Raw genomic sequence first — 19,435 nt, 5'->3', positions numbered from 1 at the left:
AGCACTGCAATATTTTACCATCATACAAACTGTTTAGTGGCTTACATGATGCTGGACACTTGAGCATTTGCAACAAAAACACAGTCCCCTGATTATATCCATCCATCTTAATTGCAGGTCCAAACCTTCCACATTCTTAGATACACTGCAGATTACGTTCCTAAACTGATTTCTTTTCAGCAGAACGCCCTCAGAAGTCTTGCCTTGCTAACACGGCATGCTCCTCTCTCTCAGACACCGCTGTTAATGAGGCAAGTTCTCTCTCTTCCCTGACAGGTTCATTTCGCATTCAAGCTTGCTGCTCAGTGAAGAACGAGCTTGTTTTTTTGAAGGAGCACCAGTGACAGTAAATAGCAAGACTCCATGTTCTCTGCTGCCTTTAGAGCCTCCAGCTTTCTTATGCTGCACAAGGCACTCTTACTTTATCATAGCTGGTTGTTGGAATAAATCAAGCCTCAGGGTTCAGGCCTACTGCAGCACTGTGTGTGAATATGATATGAAAATCTGACAAATCTCCCTTTGCTATGCAGAGGGTGGACACAATATCGCGAACACCTGCACGATCTACAAACTGCAATACTCTACGAGACGTGTACAGTTAGGGGTGCACTGACCCGAAATGCAGGATCAATATAAGCACTTATACTGATCTTATTAAGTGGACTGCATACAGGCCATGATATGACCGATCCACATTAAACACAGTCACTCAAGTTATTACACGATTTACTGTTTCCACTATCAGTTACATTCATTCAGTGATGGCAGGCTGCCTCAACGAGCTCCACGAGGGGTGGACAGACCCTGAAGATATTTGGGGTCCTCAAAACTGAGAAGCTGGGACTGGGCAACGTTTGACATTTTTGCTTGAAAAATGTCCAAAACAATTAACTTGTTTCCTGAGTTAGGGCTGGCATATTGGATTGCAAATACTGCATGGGTCTAAATGATACTGTATCGACCCCCTGTACATCTCATACAAACCTTTCCCCAGAGAAGAGGAATAATTAAGTATTACAAGAACAGCAGCTGATGATCTAGCTGTGACTGGAGCAGGTAGTATTATGTCCTCCTTCAGGAGCACTCAGTGAGGATAGCCATCATTTCCTTGGCTATGAATGAAACAGATCTCAAATTGAACTGCCATATTAAATGCTACGGACAAGATCAAAGCTAATTGCAAATAGCTCCTCAAAATGATCCCCTGGAACAATAATAAGACAATTAGCCTATAAGCAATCGTAGGAATTTTAGAACCAAATAAACCTCGCTGTATGTCACCAAGCAATCGTTAATCGCTGGAAAGATTATGACATATTTCTGTGACAGACACAAAATGAGGCTGTTTTCTAATTTCAGTGAATCTGTGACATGATGAAATGATGAAGATAACCATCCCACCATCCTTCATTTCTCCTCAGACTCCAGTTTCTGTTGATAACAGTCATTTATTAAAGCTGCTACTGAAGCACTTAACAGCCATGCTTCAGAGACTGTTATTCATTCAGTTGTCACTGCTGCAGCGTGGTGCGATATTTATCATCATGTATTCTCAGTGACTGTTACAGTATGTAGTGTGTTTTTGTGTGCATTAAACTGAACAGCAAGCTGTGATCAGAATGCAGACTGGACAGAATCGAACAATTGTACTTGAGGCTTTTCATAATTATTTACGGTGTTTCAGTGAGCACAGAATAAATTATCAGCTCAGTGTCAGAAGCTAGCAGCAGAATCCAGTTTGTGGGAGTTTCCTCTGGTTGCATAGCAACTCACAGGTGACTCACATTTTTAGCATTTGACACCACTGATGTACAACATGATGCATATTTCCTTGAAAGGGCACAGACATTCACAGACTCTCCAAAGCCACTGGAGAAAATCAAAGATAGAAAAAAATCAGCTGAGTGTTTAAGGTTGTTGGGCAGACATGTTTAAGCCAATAAGCTGCTCTGTGTCTGTTAACTACTGCTTAGTCATCAACCCTGCTGAACATTCACTGACTGTGATGCCCTTTTTCCATCTCAGAACGGCTCTGTTCTTTAGAGTCTGAATGAGCTTACTGTTGGACTGCCAGCTTCTCCTCAGACAAGCAGAGACAGAAAAAGTATATGTGTGTGTGTGTGTGTGTGTGTGTGTGTGTGTGTGTGTGTGTGTGTGTGTGTGTGTGAGAGAGAGAGAAGGAGGGACTGGGCTGCTGGCAATAGCTAAGGGGCAGTCACATGCCCAGGCAAGGATTTTAAGTGTATGACCTTCTCGGCCTGACGCTGCCAGGGTGTGGGTGCATGACCACAGCTACTAACCTTTACAAGAAAAGAACGGACTAAATGGAAGAAAAGTGCACTTGTCTTCAGCTCATTCAAACCAATTAAACACTGTTTTGTGTTATCCTCTCACGAGATCAGCCGTGTCAACTTGTATTACGAGTTTCACTATTTCTGTCATAAGACTATAGAATAGGAAACAAATACAGATTTATTTAATGCTATCAAATAAAAAGAAATGCATGAAAAGTGCTGAAACAATTATTCAGTCAAGAATAATTCTGATTATCAATTAATCATTTAAGCGAATTATCAAGCAGAATTGCACAAATGTGAGGATTTGCTGCTTTTCTCTGTTTTCTGTCATTGAATGTTGAATATGTTTGGGTTTGGGACTATTCATTGTACCAAACAAGGAATCTGAAGGTGTCACTTTGAGCTCTGGGACATTATGATGGGAATTTTTCAGTTACCAGGCATTTTACAAACCTATAGTTGTTGCTAAAAACAGCCAAAAGATGAATAAAAAATGAAAATTAGCATCAGTTGCAGCCCTATATGACCAACAAGGTAGTTCTTCACTATGAATGCACACATAAGCATTAAAAGGATATGTGAACTACATGTGTGCTGTCACTGATGCCACACACACACACATACACACACACACACACACACACACGTAGTGCAGGGATGTGTGCAGTGGTATGTCTGTGATGAGATTAGAGGCCTTGGAAAGTGCCTTTCTGTCTCTGACCTACTGTTGACATTCAGGCCCGATAAGGAGACGGAAGAGAAGTGATAAAAAACAAGAGGAAGGTAGAAAAGACGAGGCCGGCTGTCCTGACAGATAAAAACACAGCACAGATACCAGATGACTTTAATATGAGCCTCGAATGACGCTTGTCAACATTCGCTGATCATTTTAACAAAAGAAGTAGGTATCACGAAGAAAGGAGCTTATGTTGCGGTTGAAGATGCCATGAAAGTACTAGAGTTTCATCTGTACAGGTTGACAGAAACTGTATGTTTTAAAAACCTAATCTTCACCTGACACCTTTATTGAAATATCTGAAAATGAAAGCAGATGCTTCAACTATGATTCTAATAATAAACATAATATAACCTACTATAACCTTCTCTTCTCATCAGATAGTTACAGTGCCTCGTGATTCCCTTTTGTAATCACTTATAAATAATGAATTAGAAAACTGGATGACTGTTGGACATTGGCAGAATACTTTATGGAAATTCAATGCCATGATTAGAGAGGCTGGAAAAGGGACAAACCATTTTGTGAAATATAATGGTAGAGGATTCACTGATTTAATTCAATATATTTAATTTTAATATAGACTTATCTTCAGTAAAAATTTATATATCTCAGACCAAAAATAGCTTCAATGTTTGGAACGCACACTAATCATCCTGGGATTCATTTCAATAAAAGCTCTGAAAATCAGTCAAGTAAAGCCTCGTCTTATTCACTCTTTGTGCCATTCTGTGGGAGAGATCCAAACCATGTTCAACAGATTCAGAGCCACCAGTAACGTGCATCATCACTCTGTGATTTATATCCAAATACTCCTATTAACAGCGGGCCGTACTTTTAACTATTTCCTGAAGCAGCATGGCGGCTTTATGGAGGGACTGGCCTGAGAGAGAGTCGGGCAGCAGGGCTGTGAGAGAAACTAGACGACTTTGTTGCTGACCAAGCTGCTCCCGTCCAACCCTCTATTCAGCATGAGGCAACTAACCAGCCCTGGAGGGAGACAGATGCAGACCACATCTGGTGGGTGGACATGAATAAGAATTATGCTATCAACAGAGAGGTGGAGGTGAAGGAGAGAAGGGGAGTGTGTGCGAGTGTTTGTATGCATGATAATGTGTTTTCTAAAATGGACCACAGTTCGGAGCTGTGGTCCCACCACGCCACTATTTGTATACACTATATATGCCATACTAAATGTTATGATATACCATATTTGCAGTTTCGATACAAATAAATAAATGTAATAAACCCTCACCCGAGCTGATGGACAATCATACTGCAACTTTGGACAAACTTTAAAAAGAAAAAGAAAAATGTTCTTCCAAAAAAAATGTTACATACTAAATCAAAGCTGCTTAAATATAATATGCAGTGTGTAACTGTGACACAGTTTGAGTCACGAGAACCAGTGCAATTCACTTACTGCTGTTTGTGATTGAGCTCCGCCTCCTTGTTCACCAGATCCTGTTTGAGGTTAGCCAGCATCTCCACAGAGACGTCCACCTGCCGAGAGAGCTCGGAGGCCTTGTCCTCCAGGTCTTGTTTCTCCTGGCTCAGCCGCTCGCTCTCTTGCTTGGCTCGCTCCAGCTCGGAGCTCTTCCTCTCCAGCTCTGCCTGAAGTCGGCCTACACGGGCTGCTATTTTCTGCTCCACCTACAAGACATGAAGCACTTGAGCTTGTCCTGCCATAACAACCATGTTATATGAAGCACAACCAGGAATGCTAATTAGATGTTCAACTAAGATTCAGTTATTAACACATCCATTAACAAAGGTTCCTTACAGATTCATAACGTCCCTCCATATTTCAAAGTGTTGCTGGCTTCAAGGAAACCACTTTCACTTGGTTCTAACAAAATTAAATTAAATCAGTAACACCCTGTCAGTGCTCCATTTGTTAACCAGCTTGGTTTCCTTTCTAAAAATGTGACATCTAAAAATATTATAATACTTATATATATCTATTATATATAAAAGTTTAGTTGTGACAAAAGCGTCAGTCATGCTTCCTCCAACGACTAAAGCTTTTCTGTCTTCTAAAAACTTACTGATGTCTTCATTTTTTGATTGATGTTATTCACTATATACTCATTTTGTTCAGCTTTATGAGGCCGCTGGGCTCCTTATAGGCGACACATTATTCCCACCTGAGCTACTCTTCATTGGATACTGATATAATGCTAGACTGGTCAGATTCAGTTCTCAAAGCAGACCGAGGATGTCAGGAAGAGTGCTGCTGGCGGTTCAGTGTTGAAGTTGAAGACATAAGGTGATAACTATTTTCCTTCAGTGCCTCTGGGCTGTGCAATAACCTGCCTGAGTAGATCAATCTGACAACAAGGGCCAAGATAATTTTATGGTCTTTGTGTGCTATCTGAGCAACTCACCCATTTCAGGGATCAAGTCCCTTAATGGATATCAAAGATATCAAATTAGGCTTCTGAGAGATCAAGAGATCTGAGAGATCCGACTGGAAGCTTGCATTGAGTTTTTTCTCCTCCATTGTTGAATAATTGTTGCAATACAGGACTGAACACACTGATGCTCGACAGCACACCCATCACTATTCAAGAAAGAAATGATGTGACATTTTGTATTTTAAATGGCTTGCTTACTTTAATAGTAATTAACCAGCTCAGCCGGAGTTAGTCATGTACTTGTTAATTTCCAAACCAATAGGACCAATAAGAGTATTCACCTACCCTCTGGTTAGTATTTCAACACTCTTGTGTTAAAGTCCCTATGCTTACAAATCACTCTAATTTTTGGTTGTAGAAACAAAATATCCAACACAAAGTTGGTGGTTTGATTTTATTTTATTCATTTCCCCCGGTTGGATCAATGAGTGGGTGGTGGGTCATTTATCAGCATGCAGTGTTTGACACAACCAGTGGTGAGCGCCAAAGTTGGAATTGTTCAAAGTCTACAGTGTTAAGGAAGCAGAGGCTGTCTCCTTATTAACCAGAATGATCATACTTACCTCTTCAGACAGCTTCTCCAGCCTCTCATCCAGCTCCAGCCGTTCAAACGCCCGCGCCTTCAGCCTGGCCAGGCCTTCCTCGTAGGCCGCCTCCACTGCACTTGCAGCTACATTAGCAGCTACTGCTACAGCTGTGCTGGGGTTTCCATGGGGACCCGGGTCTGTGGATGTCATGGCTTTCTTCATGAAAATCTCCCCCAGGGGAAACTCCACATTGGGAATATACCGAGCTGCAGAGTTGGAGTTGGCCGGGGTCAAACTCAGGTCGTCCGCGCAAGGAAGTTCACGGCAAGGGAAGCGCCGCTCCTTCAAAGCTGAAGGCCGCAGCGGCTCAAAAGGGTCGTTGTTGTTGGCAGGTGTGAGGAGGGCTCCCTCAGCCACTAGGGGCAGCAGAGCGGCAGCGTCACACACACTGTTGGACTTGGAGAGGACGTAGAGGGTCTCGTACGTGTGGTTGTACTCCAGGTGGGCACGTAAGGACGACAGGCTTCGGAAGCGCTTGTGCTCCCCGCAGCGAGGACAGCGGTATGGCAGGTCCAGAGAGGCCATTCCGTGCAGTAACTGCTGGAGGAGAGGGGGCGCTCACACAGCACAACGGCAGCGCCAGTATGAGGGCACAGAGGTCAAGCACCTGACAGATCCTCTCATTGTGAAAACAGGACAGCTATGGAAAGGAAGAGCGATCCCATGTGCAACGGAGGAGCCTCAGCTCAGTCACATGACCACACATAGTGGCAACATTTAACTGGTCGTTTCACTTCATCTTTCATGGCTCCCCTGCCTGAGGTCCTAAAACAGAGGGAGAAAGCACAGGCGAGTTTAACTGCTTTATACTGTGAGTGTGGTATAGCAATGAGAATCAAACAGAACTTAGTAAAGTTAAATAAACTGCTGACAGAAAAGTGATGACAATGACTCATCCCAGTGCAACTACAAAACATTAAACTGGGGTCGAGCGCTCCAGAGCATTTTCCTGCAACAACGCCAAGTAAATCCTGTCTATGGACTCCTATAACTGTTGATTGAAACTTTTTGTTTTTCTTCTTCACCACTTGTACCCCATAATAAAAGAGGAAGACTGGGGAAATGGGAGTGGACCCATTAGTCTTGTTAGCGTCAACATCAATTTCCAGTCTGAGGTCTACAAAGTCAGGCTGGACAAATCTGCTTAGTCTGACAGCCCCTTACAAACAGATTTGGTAACCCACAGTAAGAAAGAAACTCTACGATCTGTTATCTAATCCAGCCTTTGCTTCTGTTGTGGCTTGTAAGCCTTAAATGCTGCCTTATATTTGTAACAATACCCCAGTAGAAGGTAAAGAAAAGAGTCATTTAAATGTACAACATACATCAAACAAAGACCAACAATTTCTTAATAGCAATGAACCTTGCATTCATAAAACTGAAGTCTGTAGTAATTATTTTATAAATATTTACATTTGTCGTGTCCATCTGCTACTTCGAAGCTGAGCCGAGTCAAGCTGCTACAAGAACACTACATCACTGTGTTTATCCAATTACCCAGAACTGGATGCTCCTGATCAAATATAAATTCCTCCATTGGTTCCCCTACATCAGGTCCTCTAATTAAAGTACAACTCTCTGATCAAGCACTGTACTGAAAAATATTTTGCAAGATCTTTAGATCAGTCAGGCACCAGCACGCTGATGTTAAGCTCCTGACAGTGGCTAGATAGGTCTTTGTGACTGAACTAATTCTTCTATTGATGGATTTAAGTAGGAACCATTTTATATTGGCTGCTTTTCATTTTCCCTTTATTTAAGGACACCTGGCCAATAGGAGCAGAGTATACAAATGATTCAGTTAAATGCCATTAAACAGCACAGACAAAAATCCTGTTAAGATGCAAACAATGTGAAAGAGCATGTGATTTGTGTGTATTTCTACTATTAGTAGTATGTTGACAGATCCTTTAGGCTCTGCTGAACTCATCCTACATCATATATAGATGTAGAGAAGATCCTGACTGTCAAATTCTAAACATATTCCCTCATGCTCTTTAATGCAAGTTACTATTTTTAAAACAATCAACAACCCAATGGGTACTGGTTCAAAACCCAAGAATACTGAAGTCCAGAACTTGGACGGCGTTTCGATGCTGTTTCCGCTGAACAGACTGAGTCCACATGGTGTGCGTATCCATTGCAGCCCGTGTAGTAGAGAGTGGACAATCTTTATATCAACATGGACCATTTGGACTCTTACAGCTGGACAGTAGTGGTGTTCACCATTCCGAGACTGGAGCTTAAACCAAAACAGTCTTTTTGATTTTTCTCAATCTCACTACTTTCTACAGCAGCTACTAACGAGCGAAGCAGTGGGCACAGACATGGGCGGTGTGATCGCAAATCACAGATGCAGGCCATTCTTCACAGAGGGCTCATACACTGGAAATTCCCAGAAGTCACTGAGACTGTTATTAGAAGTCTGGTGAGGCTGGATCAGGGAGTGCACTGGCAAGCCGTGCCCACTTATTAAAGGAGGAGGATTTTACAGAGGCAGTCACTACACTGCAGACAGCAGGCATTCCCATCTGCTTAAAATTACTAAGTGAGGTATTTAACCAGTCAGGAAATGGAAGGACGTGAGGCTGCTTGGTAGCCACATGTCACATCCTGCCAATGCAGCTCAGCTGAAACATCGCAGAGGACTTTTACTTAATGTGGACTAGTGAATAGTGGGTGCGTGTTTCATTCATAAGACAAACACATACTCATGTCTTTCCGTCTCCTTTTCTACCAGCACAGCACCCCGCCACACACAGCAAAAACACAGAATCTACAACATTCACAACTTTGGAGTTTTCATTTCCACGATTATCAGAATCCATTTTGAATATAAAAAAAAAAAAACAAGTGAAAATCAAATCACAAAAATACCATTTGCACACTGTGGTTACTGTGGTTTTACACAGACTGACACATCAAGAGAAGCTTTTTTGTGTTTTCTCACATATTGTCTGTTTACTTCCCACTGTAGGAAACATATTGTGAGAGGCTTTACCATGAGAGGATCCTGTCGAATACAGTCAGTGGTGTTCTCTCACAGCAATACGCATCAGTCCTTTGATGCATGCCTGTCGAATTCTTACACACTGTCAGCGGTGAGGTTAACTGATAGGTTGTGTGGCCCAATAGTGATCAAATATACAAGAGACCATTTAAAATTCAGTTGAAGCAGTAGGATTGTAGGAAAAATGCCAAATACCTCTTTCTCATTCCTGCACCAATCAGGGGCCAGGGGCCACATTTTGTCGCGGTAGTGTTGGGATACAAACAAACACAGATTTTCTCTGTAATGATGATTCTACAGAGCAGCCATCTGGTGCTATGGCAAAATATCACAGGAAGCGGTATAGTATCTAGCATTAAGAAGTGCCATACATCTCATATGGACTGCTTATCTACCGTGTTCACTTTCTGTCTGTCTGTGTCTCGTTAGTCGTGGGCTGATATGAATACAGAAGCATTAGTAAAGATCTCAGTACTATTACAGCTAAAGGACACATTCTTGACTGACATGACAAGCCATTGAAAATATTACCCTGAGTGGTTGTTTTACTTCCATTTCTTGAGAAACCCTATTCTGCAGACTTTTAATCATGAAGGGCTTTAGTTTATTTACTTTTTAAAGGCTCCTTGCAGAGAAACTGGAACAATCTCGTTTTCATCACATGTTAATCCCACAGAAGCTTTCAGACGGTCAATGGAAACATTAAAGTCTGTCCAATCAAGGCAAACACAGACCTATACGAAACACAGCAAGGGCTTCATGCTTCTTTACAACAAGGTCATGAGTGAGACAGACAGTATCAGGACAAAAAAGGCTCTGTATCTATTGCTGTTTACATCAGGGCAATAACCTGAACTGGAGAGGCCTGTTTACAACTCCTACAGTCGATTTCTACCGCAAAAATAAAAAGGTTACTGAACATATAAAGTCACGGGGGAGCCACAGGTGAATGGTCTCAAATAGACAGAGAGAATAAAGATATATAAAGGTAAAGACAAGGAGTGAAAAGGTGTGGGTGAGTAAGGAAGGTGCAAGAAGGTGTCAGATAGAGACTGTTAAAGTAGTTCACACTGGCGGGGAGGAGTATGTGGATCGTACAAGCGGTATGCATAAATTATACATGATGCATAATATTTACATTTTAGATACTGATTGGCAAAACATGTGGAAAAAACAAGATACATTCCACTAGATTGGAGACAAGGAGGGAGATTTCCTGGGAAAATCTGATTTGTTTCTTCAGAAATGTAAATGCCAAATTTTTAAGAAGTAAGCCAACTTTTCAGACCACCATCCAGTAACTTAACTGATCAGAGAAAAGATACCTCAGGATCTGTCTGATTCATGTTTGGAAAGAAGAAAGCTTCTTTTTACAAGTGAGAGATGGAGAGGCATAACTTTCGTCTATTTACCATTTGATTACATCCATCGCCCAGTCCTAATCAAGAATGAATAAGCACTAAATCATAGTTTCCAGCTGCATATTTGTTTATATAGCTTCCATACATATTTCTAATGTACTCCATATGATTTTTTTAGGTCTTGAATCAGCTTCAGAGTCAGAGAAGTGTTGTGCCTTGACAATAATGTCATTCAGTCTTTGGCATAATCAGATGTTTTGTTTATATCAGAAATAATCACAGACACACACCCTCGTTCTCACTCTCTCCCTGGAACACTGCATCTTTTAAAATGACAGGTGGTGGTCACTTGATAACAGTTTGTGTACACAGCAGTATTTAAGCAGTTGTAATTAGGAGGAATGGGACGCATTATTGCAGCTCTGCATAGAAACACCCTGATTGTACCTGCTGTGCTGTTGTATCGAGCGCAGCAATATTTTATGTACTAAAGAGAAGAAGACAGAGGCTAACACCAGTAACATCTGTTTCAAACCACAAGCTTTGCAGGTCCATGTTATTACATTACTGGATATATTAATTTTTTATTCCAGCACTCATTGCACGCTCAACCTTCTCAGCGGGTGATCCCTCGTTGACTCAGCATACCCAAGGTCACTCGCTTTTTAACTCTCTTTCTACTTATACAGTCCTTTCAAAAACATTTTGGGTCAAAAAGTGGAAAGTGCAGGCAATCTGCAGGGTATCTCATTTTGTTGTATGTTCTTGAATACTGTATTAAATCATTTGGCATTTTGTGATTCTCTGTTGATCTAAGCATGTTTTTTCATTCCATGTAATATCCTTTAGGACATACTTATCTAAAAGGCCTTGCAAGTTCTATAAACAAGACAGAAAGTTAACAAGTAGGTTTAAAACCCTTGCGAGGTTTGAGAAGTTTTCTCAGACCACTGGTTACTGAATAGTAGGAGAATTGCTGAAAATAACAAACAGATCAAATTCATTCAGCATTACTTGAACTAGCCCATCACTGTCACCACTGTGAGAGGAACTATTGACAGTGAGATCAGGCAGAGCACTCAAGTCGCACTTGCTTTACCTGATTGGCATCAGCTGCTATATTCATGCTTCACAATCATTTAGACTTATTCGCAGCTGGGTTGCTATCAGCTGACTAGTAACGTCCAGTCACATTCATGCAGGTGTACAGTGGGACCATTTTAACCTGACACTCCTCATTACCACTCTGCAGCCCCCCTTCACAGCCTCAACCTCGTCCATATGTGCTGTATTTTTTGGTATTGTTGATTTAACTAAAATGTAATGTTCATTTATGCAGTCATTAAGGGGAGATTAGTTCTCCCATGAAGCACAATCCTTGATGCTGCTTTGATTCTTTTGGGGGATCCTTCACAGAGCAGAGCCTTTTCCACCAAATCTAACTGTATAACCATTTTCTATAAATGGTCATTTCCTTGAGGCAAATGTCTGACTGAACTGTTTAAAAGAGCTATTTGTAAGTTTTGCTATTGCTAGCCAACATTAGGATTAACAGCTGTTTACTTACCAGTCTTGGTAAGCGCTTCAGCCATTGTTGTATTTATGAGACAAGGCGTTATAATACCCCCTCTGAGGAGCGCTACTTCATCAGGGAGGACTGGTTGCTATAGTGACTCTGTATCAGAAAGTGACTAGACAGGTAAACCAGGCCGGAGCAAGATAGTTGGTATACTAACTTCAGTAGAGGAAAAAGAGGTGATAGAATTAGAAGCAAAGCAAGAAGATTGCTTACTGGCTGGAGACAAGTAAAGAAATTACATTTGATACTGAACTCGCAACAGTTTCCTCTACACTGGTAAGTAAACAGCTGTTTGTGTAATGCTAACGTTGGCGATGTAGCAATAGCAAAACTTACAAATAGCTCCTTTACCAACATCAGGATCAGCTGACATTACAAAAAGTATAGAGTCACAATAAGATGCGTTACAATAACAGATTATTTAATTCAAAGTCTTTTACAAATGTGAAAGCACAGTGGCCTATATGCTGCAGTCACTGCAACAGAATTCTTAAGCTCTGCACCATGTGCATAAAACATCAGCTGGCCCTCAGGCTACACTAAAGATGTGCCTGTTAAAGGTTCAGCTCTGGTTGGAACACCAAATGGAACACCAAATGACCAAATTGGTCTAAATTCATTCATGAATAATAGAAGTCACTGGTTACAAGCAAAATGCCACTCAGCTTCGCATAATCTCGGTTCACCAGACCGGCTCTGGGGCTCTATCTCATAGTCAGGTGAGATTTATTCCTGTGTGCCTGTGCTCGCTGATAAAGATTTGTTTTGCTTGGAGGTGTGAGGAGGAGAGTGACTCAAGGTGTTTCACAACCATCACACCAGTCCTCTGCAAAGCTTCACCCAGGGATGCTGCGGCACTGAACTCGAACTGGCAGTTAGCAGTATGCTACTGTAAATAATACTGGAGGTGCCAAGACTTCATGAGAGGTGTGACACGAGCATCATCCTACACTTCAACAATGGAGCTGTGATCACTGCTGGTTTTTCTCATGTTGGAAATGGGCTCCACCCACTCCCATGTTATTACTTTCACAGCCAATGCCAGAATTAAACTCGAGGTAAATAAAGAGATAACATTGCAGCAAATTAATCGTATTGCCCAACCCTAATTTTCTCTGAATGACATACAGTACGCTGGGATCAGTGTAAAATGTGTTAAAGACTGCAAACATCCCGACAGCAGTCGACTTGGAGGAGAGCACTTCATAGCTTTGACATGTTCACAGGACAGGCTACACACACAGCATATAGACTCCTTTATAGACTGAACGACAAAAGGTTTAGTGAAAGGTCCTAATGCCCTCAAGGCTCTTACATGAGCATGTCAAAGTGTATTAGCCCTGAGTAAGCCATGGGACTGCCATGACAGGACAACCTCTAAGCCTGGGGCTTCTCACCTGACAGCAAAGGGCAACCCCAATCATGTATGTTGAAAAAGATTCAAAACACTGACATTACACAGAGCACCACCCCTCTGAACAAGATCAGACCGAAACATTTCATCTCATGTGACAGTGATACCCAGAGACCCCCATTCTTTTTCAACATCTGCTTTTGGATATTTGAACTAAAAGATAGGCAGATGTAGGATATCTAACATCTACACTGAATCAAAACCAATGAAAACAAACAAAATAACTACCAAAAATAACCTCATATTTACCATGCACCATCTAAGAATCAGCATTAAGCAGTGCATTTAGTTGTGTGGTCATTTACAAAGTTTTGAGCTGAGTTCTGCCTCTAGAAAGAGTCTAGCCTGGTTCAAGAGAGACACTCTACTTTATAGCAGTGTTAGCAGTAGCACGTTTGTCCTGCTCTTATTTGGAGTTGAGGCAATTTATTTCAAGTCTTTATTTTAATGGTTATTCGTTAGTTTTGCTGTTGTTACAAACCAAACATTAGCGTTAACAGCTGTTTATGTACCAGTATTGGTAAGAGCTTCAGCTGTTGTACTGTTTGCAAGACAAGAGGTTATAATACTACTTATACTGCATGCTATGGTGAGTCAGTATCCAAAAGTGATGAGACAATCCAACCGGGCCAGGGCTAGCCAGTTAGCATGCTAACTTCGGTAGGAAAAAAGAATAGAAATAGAAACAAGACAAGAGGGTTGCTTTCCACCACTGAAGAAGCTCTTGATGAGTAAAGGAATGAAGTTTGAACTTACAAATAGCTCCTTTAAACATATTGTTTGAAAATAATTCGAATAAACTGTTCATGTTCTTTGTCGTGTTTTTTAGTTGCATAATGTTACACACTCCTGGCTCATGGGCTTGTCATCTTCTAACATAAGATTTATGTTCTCGCCAGCCTAGTAACATTAAGCCTACAAACATCCCATGAAGAGGTCGCTCACAGTGATGAACCAACAGAGAATTATCACCCCAATCTGCAGCTCCTCTTGGCTTTAAAGAGCTTTATAGCGCATTGTTGAGCTGTCTGACCCACAATTTTGCTGCTCTGGTTCACTGTCACCGCTGTAATCATGTTGTTTTTGGTGGAAGCAGGCAGCTGTTTTCAGTGAAAAAGTTCTTAAAACTAAAAAGACTGCACACTGCCAGCTCAACACCAAACAGCAGACAGACACAGTTAGCAACTAGCTGGAGAACACAGTGGACACACAGTTTCCCTCAGGGTTTGGTAGAGACCAAAATCAGAGTCCAAATGAGGTGAATACCGGATGACGCTATTGCTCTGTAACTGCTGGATATGTAAATAAGCAACTGTTTGTTAACAAGTTCGCCAAATCAACTGAAAAGGTGATGATATGACAGTGTTGGTGTTCTCAACTTGTTTCCATTGCCCCCATGTAACAAAAAAATCTCTCATTGCAGGTTTTAAGAAACAGTCTCTCTCTGTAACTTAAGAGCCAATAGTCATGTAATTCAAAGAGTAAAACTGTTTGACTGACTGACTTGATTACTATTGCTTGATGACTTGTGATTACATAATTGTCAAATCTTCCAGTATAATACACCCCCCCCCCCACTTTTTCAGCGTAGCCTTCACAAAAAAGAAAGAAAGAAACTAGTAAAATAAGTTATTTTTTAACTGTTAAAAGTTGTTTATGACTACTGTATGCAACTATCTCTCATTTAGCCCTTACTTCATTAACACAAGCACAAAGGAAGACACCATGTAAAATGCTCTTTCATATTTCATGACATAGCCCCAGCCAGCACCCACTGAAGCAGTATTAACATTCAGTGACCACAAGGAGACTGAACACAACAAGAAAGCTAAAGCGGCACAGCTCTCACTGCAGTGACACTGAATGAGCATCATTATGGGATCTCAGGTCAGGACGAGGCTGGGATAGTGAATGAGATGGAATGACTTTCACAAATGTGAGCTGATGGACAGACTCATTCCCCAGCTCACCACTGTCTACTATTGATCCAGACGACTGCTCTGTTAAGCAGTTATCCTCCAGGATATGTACAGCATCAGTGCATGCCAGGAAGATGCTGTTAAACACACTAACTGCTCTGCTTCCAGCTGTGATCACTATGTATGTCCATATGTTACGTCCAGTTTCGTTTGTTCATTTCCACGGGTATGGAAGGGAAATTAGACTAATATCTGCTTGTTAATAAAGGAATATGTTGATCTTCCAGTTTCCTCAAGAAGTAATAAGATCCAATAATAAGTCATACTGAGTGTTTACCTAGCATTTAGTGGCATTAATCCAAGCTACTGCTAGCTATGCCGATAGTTTCGCTAACACATTTGTCACTGTCATGCAGGAGAGTTACAGTATCTTATCCAACCAGAGCTGGATTAAGATACTATACTTTCTCAGGATTTCACATCCACTGAAAAGAACACAAGAAAGCTTCTTATGTGAGTACATTAAGCCCTCTATGCTAGCCTAAACAAGATTGGGGAGGAAGCTTCTATAAAGGATGTCTGTGGGAAATGATGCAGAAAATGGCCTCTATGATTTGTGGGCACATTTCGACTGCCTCTGAGGTCCTCTTATACTCATTAATCCTGAGTGTGGTGGCGGCATGATATTCACGTTGCTGGTAGAGTGACGAAATCTGTGAAGAGTAAATATTTCATATTTCAATGGGGCAGACATACGGCTATCTGTCTAACAAGGTGGGAGATTTCAAATGGGAGGGAATTTAACAAAAAATGATAACATGTCAATCATAAGGCCTGTGTGATTATCTGATGGGTTGAAAAAGCTTAAAACAATAACGATGAGTATGTAAATATTGCACAATTTACACATTAGCATCTGTATTTTTCCACATACCGTTTGGCAGACACAAGCTGTCAGAAAAGTGTGAATGCCCTAAGGCCAGAGTCATGAGCCTGATCCTTGATCTCTATGCAATGGTTGGATGAACACCATTTTGCAGGCAGGCGCAACAATGACAGAACGGCTGAGAGATGTCTCAGGCAGCTGTGCATGGGCACATTGTTATAGCAGAAAATTAATTCTGAGAATGAGTTTTAAATTAATGATTAGCTAAAGGGAAAAACAGTCTGATTACAATGAAATAACAAGTTTCACATTAGGCACACTAGGACACACTGTTTTTGCTTCGAAAGATAAGGCTGGTTATATTATATATTTTCTGAAACGATTGGTACATTGACAGAAAATTAATTATCAAATATTTTTATAATCAATTAACTGGTTGAGTAATTAACTTTTTGAGCAAAAACTTTCACCTTATCCAATGTGAGGATTTGCTGTTTTTCTCTATTTTATATCTAAATATCTTTGGATTTTGGACTGTTGATCAGACAAAACAAGACATTTAAAGACATCAACTTTTAAATCTGTGTGACATAGACCTCCATTGTTGTCCAGAAACTATTAAAAATACCAAACTGTTGCACTGACTGACATGTTCTTGCATTGTGATGAATACGAGCACTATGTGGTACTATTTACACTAATGGTGGTGTAAATACTTGCTAGCACATCAAAGCTGCAGTTGTGAAATAGTCCCCAACAAACGCACAATTTACTCCTGTTTGCTATAAACTACGGCTTGGCTGTTTTGGGAAATTACTGAGCTTTTTTAACAATGAAACTTTATGTTTGCTACTTGTTTCTGAAGATTTGTCTTCAAAAGCAGGTTAAGAGTTATAGTGAGGCTGCTGGATTGGACATTTTTGAGAGATGCATTGATGGTTTTGGTCTTTTAATGGGATTTGTTGACAATAACAAAAATACTGAATATCTCCAGCCTTATTCTGCATATATGTTTCCCATGTGTCTAATATAAGGACGTGCACTTAAATATCGCTGGAATATGTGAATTTCAATGCAAGTTTTTTTGGATGACTTACAGCATCCTGACAGGTCCTACCCTCTGTCTGTATCTATGTCTGATCTCTGAACCGCACATCCAGAGACGCAACATTAACTGTAACAGTCAATCAGTACATAGAATAAAGAGATAGAAAATGTATACCACATGTCAACAAACACACTCTTCAAGATCGTTAGAAATGTAAACAAAACCATCTTCCCAAAACGGCAAAAATACTGTATTGTAAACACACATTCATATGTTTTCTAGCAGCAGATGATTTCTATCTGCTCGGGGATCGTGAGCAATGAATATGGGATTCACCACTGCAGTTCCAAGAGCCACGCACACGTGCTTACCAAATGAAAACACACAGTCGTGCACAAAGTAATGTAACCATACACACCAGTAGGAATAGTCAGTGCTAAGGACTGTACAACAGACAGTAAAGTATTCTGCATTAGTGTGAATTCTTGCTGACATGTGATCGTTGGGAAACCAGCTGTCTGCAGTGACATTACATGACTGCTGAGAACTGCAGATATGCAGTCAAAAAAATTGTCCCGGACAAGTGACTGAAGCAGTCAGTCAGGGACACTGCACAAAGGCATGTAGCATGTGTGTGCATGTTGTATACTTCTGCAGTGCAGATACAGAACACAACTCTGTCTTCAACAGAAGAGCAGTCAAGGGCTTAAAAGCTCAGTTATCTTATGAGTTAAAACTCATCTCATTCTGCAGAAAACCAATCAAACATGTTTCTTTTCAGGTGTTAATCATGCAGTTATCTCTCCTTTTTTTCAGCTCAAACTTTTGTCACATCAGATTCTACAAACACAGCAGCAGCATATATAGGCTAAGGCCAACTGACTCTTGAGTCAGATTTCCCATGCACTGTAGTCACATGACACTTTCCCAAACTCCAGCAGCCCTGGCTAGCTGTTTGTCACTTCAGCAGTGTCCTGCCAACCAGGAGAGTTTGAAGAGTCCTGTGGGAATATTATTATTATTATTAGAGTGTGAATATTACAGAGTCATGATTTCCTTTGACACTTAAAACCTGAATCAAAGTGTGCTCAGAGGAGCATTAAAAGTCTATTCAGCAGGAAGACTTCAGTTTGTGAACTTGACTGGCGGAAGATAATAAAATGAATGTAGTTTATGATAAAAAATTATGCGTGAAATCATGCTCCTCCGGGTTACAGCTTTGCGTGCACTAAATAAACGGATTTATTTAACTTGCAATACACCAAATCTTAGTATTTCGAAGTAGCAGGTACAGTCACTCACATCCAGGCCAAGCAGGCCCATCAAAGTGTCCTGTTGGTGTGAGAGGCTGATTCAAGCTGTCTCTTGACAAGCGGTTAAAGATGTGTGTAAACACTGGCACATTCAGCGCTAAGAAAAAAAAAAAAACTATTGATCGTCATATCTGCACTGCACATGGATCAATCACAAGCAGCATATCATGTGGGTGTGGACGAGCGGCATCACCAAATGTCATGTTACGGCGATGGACGCCACCGTAATGACTTATATGCACACACGGGCCTGGAGTCAGGTTAATTCGCAGCGATGCTGATGGCAGCAGCTGTGCCCTCTCGGAGGACAGGGCGACAGCTTGGCATGTGCCCGGTATTCTGCTGTTTTCACAGCAGCACTGGCTCATCGCTGGACTCTACTTCACGACGTTGCATAAAATCGTTGCACAGGAGCAGCGGCGTCAATGAAGCGATAATGGCAAAAACATACACAGCACATACGCGCGGGCGCACACACGCAGACACATTGCAACACAAATGCGATAGGAAGAGGGGGTTAAAAAAAGAAAGAAATGTGCGTCTCACTCACCTCGCAATCTTCTCCCCATTTTTTTTTCCGCTCCAAACCAAGGAACCGCTCCAGCCTTCACTGACGTCACGCAGCCCCTCTCTGCAGCAGAGAGGAGCAGGCCTGCAGAGGACGACCAGGGAGGAGAGACACAGAGAGGAGGGAGGAGAGAGGCAGAGCAGAGCTGAGAGAGAGAGAGAGAGAGAGAGAGAGAGAGAGAGAGAGAAACCTTGAGCAGATGCAAAAACATGAATCATAAATAAATACATCCCGCCCATCTTCTGATTAAGGAGAGATTGCTGTACCTGTGTCTGCTGAGGTTGTGAGTGTGAAGAAAGG

At 41.3% G+C, this 19,435-nt stretch overlaps 1 protein-coding gene across 1 annotated transcript in view; it reads right to left on the bottom strand.

Moving 5' to 3' along the window:
- The window catches only part of fbxo41 (F-box protein 41), a 47,735-nt gene extending 28,530 nt beyond the window's left edge, over window positions 1–19,205 (bottom strand). Inside the window, exons 1-3 of the mRNA XM_023427133.2 lie at window positions 19,118–19,205; window positions 6,014–6,802; window positions 4,457–4,686 (exon numbers count right to left, since the gene is read on the bottom strand). Coding sequence (XP_023282901.1) covers window positions 4,457–4,686; window positions 6,014–6,562 — 779 coding nt within the window. The 5' untranslated portion in view covers window positions 6,563–6,802; window positions 19,118–19,205. The remainder of the gene's footprint in view (window positions 1–4,456; window positions 4,687–6,013; window positions 6,803–19,117) is intronic.
- Window positions 19,206–19,435: the final 230 nt, after the last annotated feature.

Source organism: Seriola lalandi, unplaced genomic scaffold, assembly GCF_002814215.2.
Source record: "Seriola lalandi dorsalis isolate HSWRI2012SDOR001 ecotype SW California unplaced genomic scaffold, Sedor1 jcf7180002054851, whole genome shotgun sequence".
Lineage (NCBI taxonomy): Eukaryota > Metazoa > Chordata > Actinopteri > Carangiformes > Carangidae > Seriola > Seriola lalandi.
The sequence above is the reverse complement of the archived record's forward strand: the minus strand, read 5'-3'. Positions and strand labels throughout refer to the sequence as shown.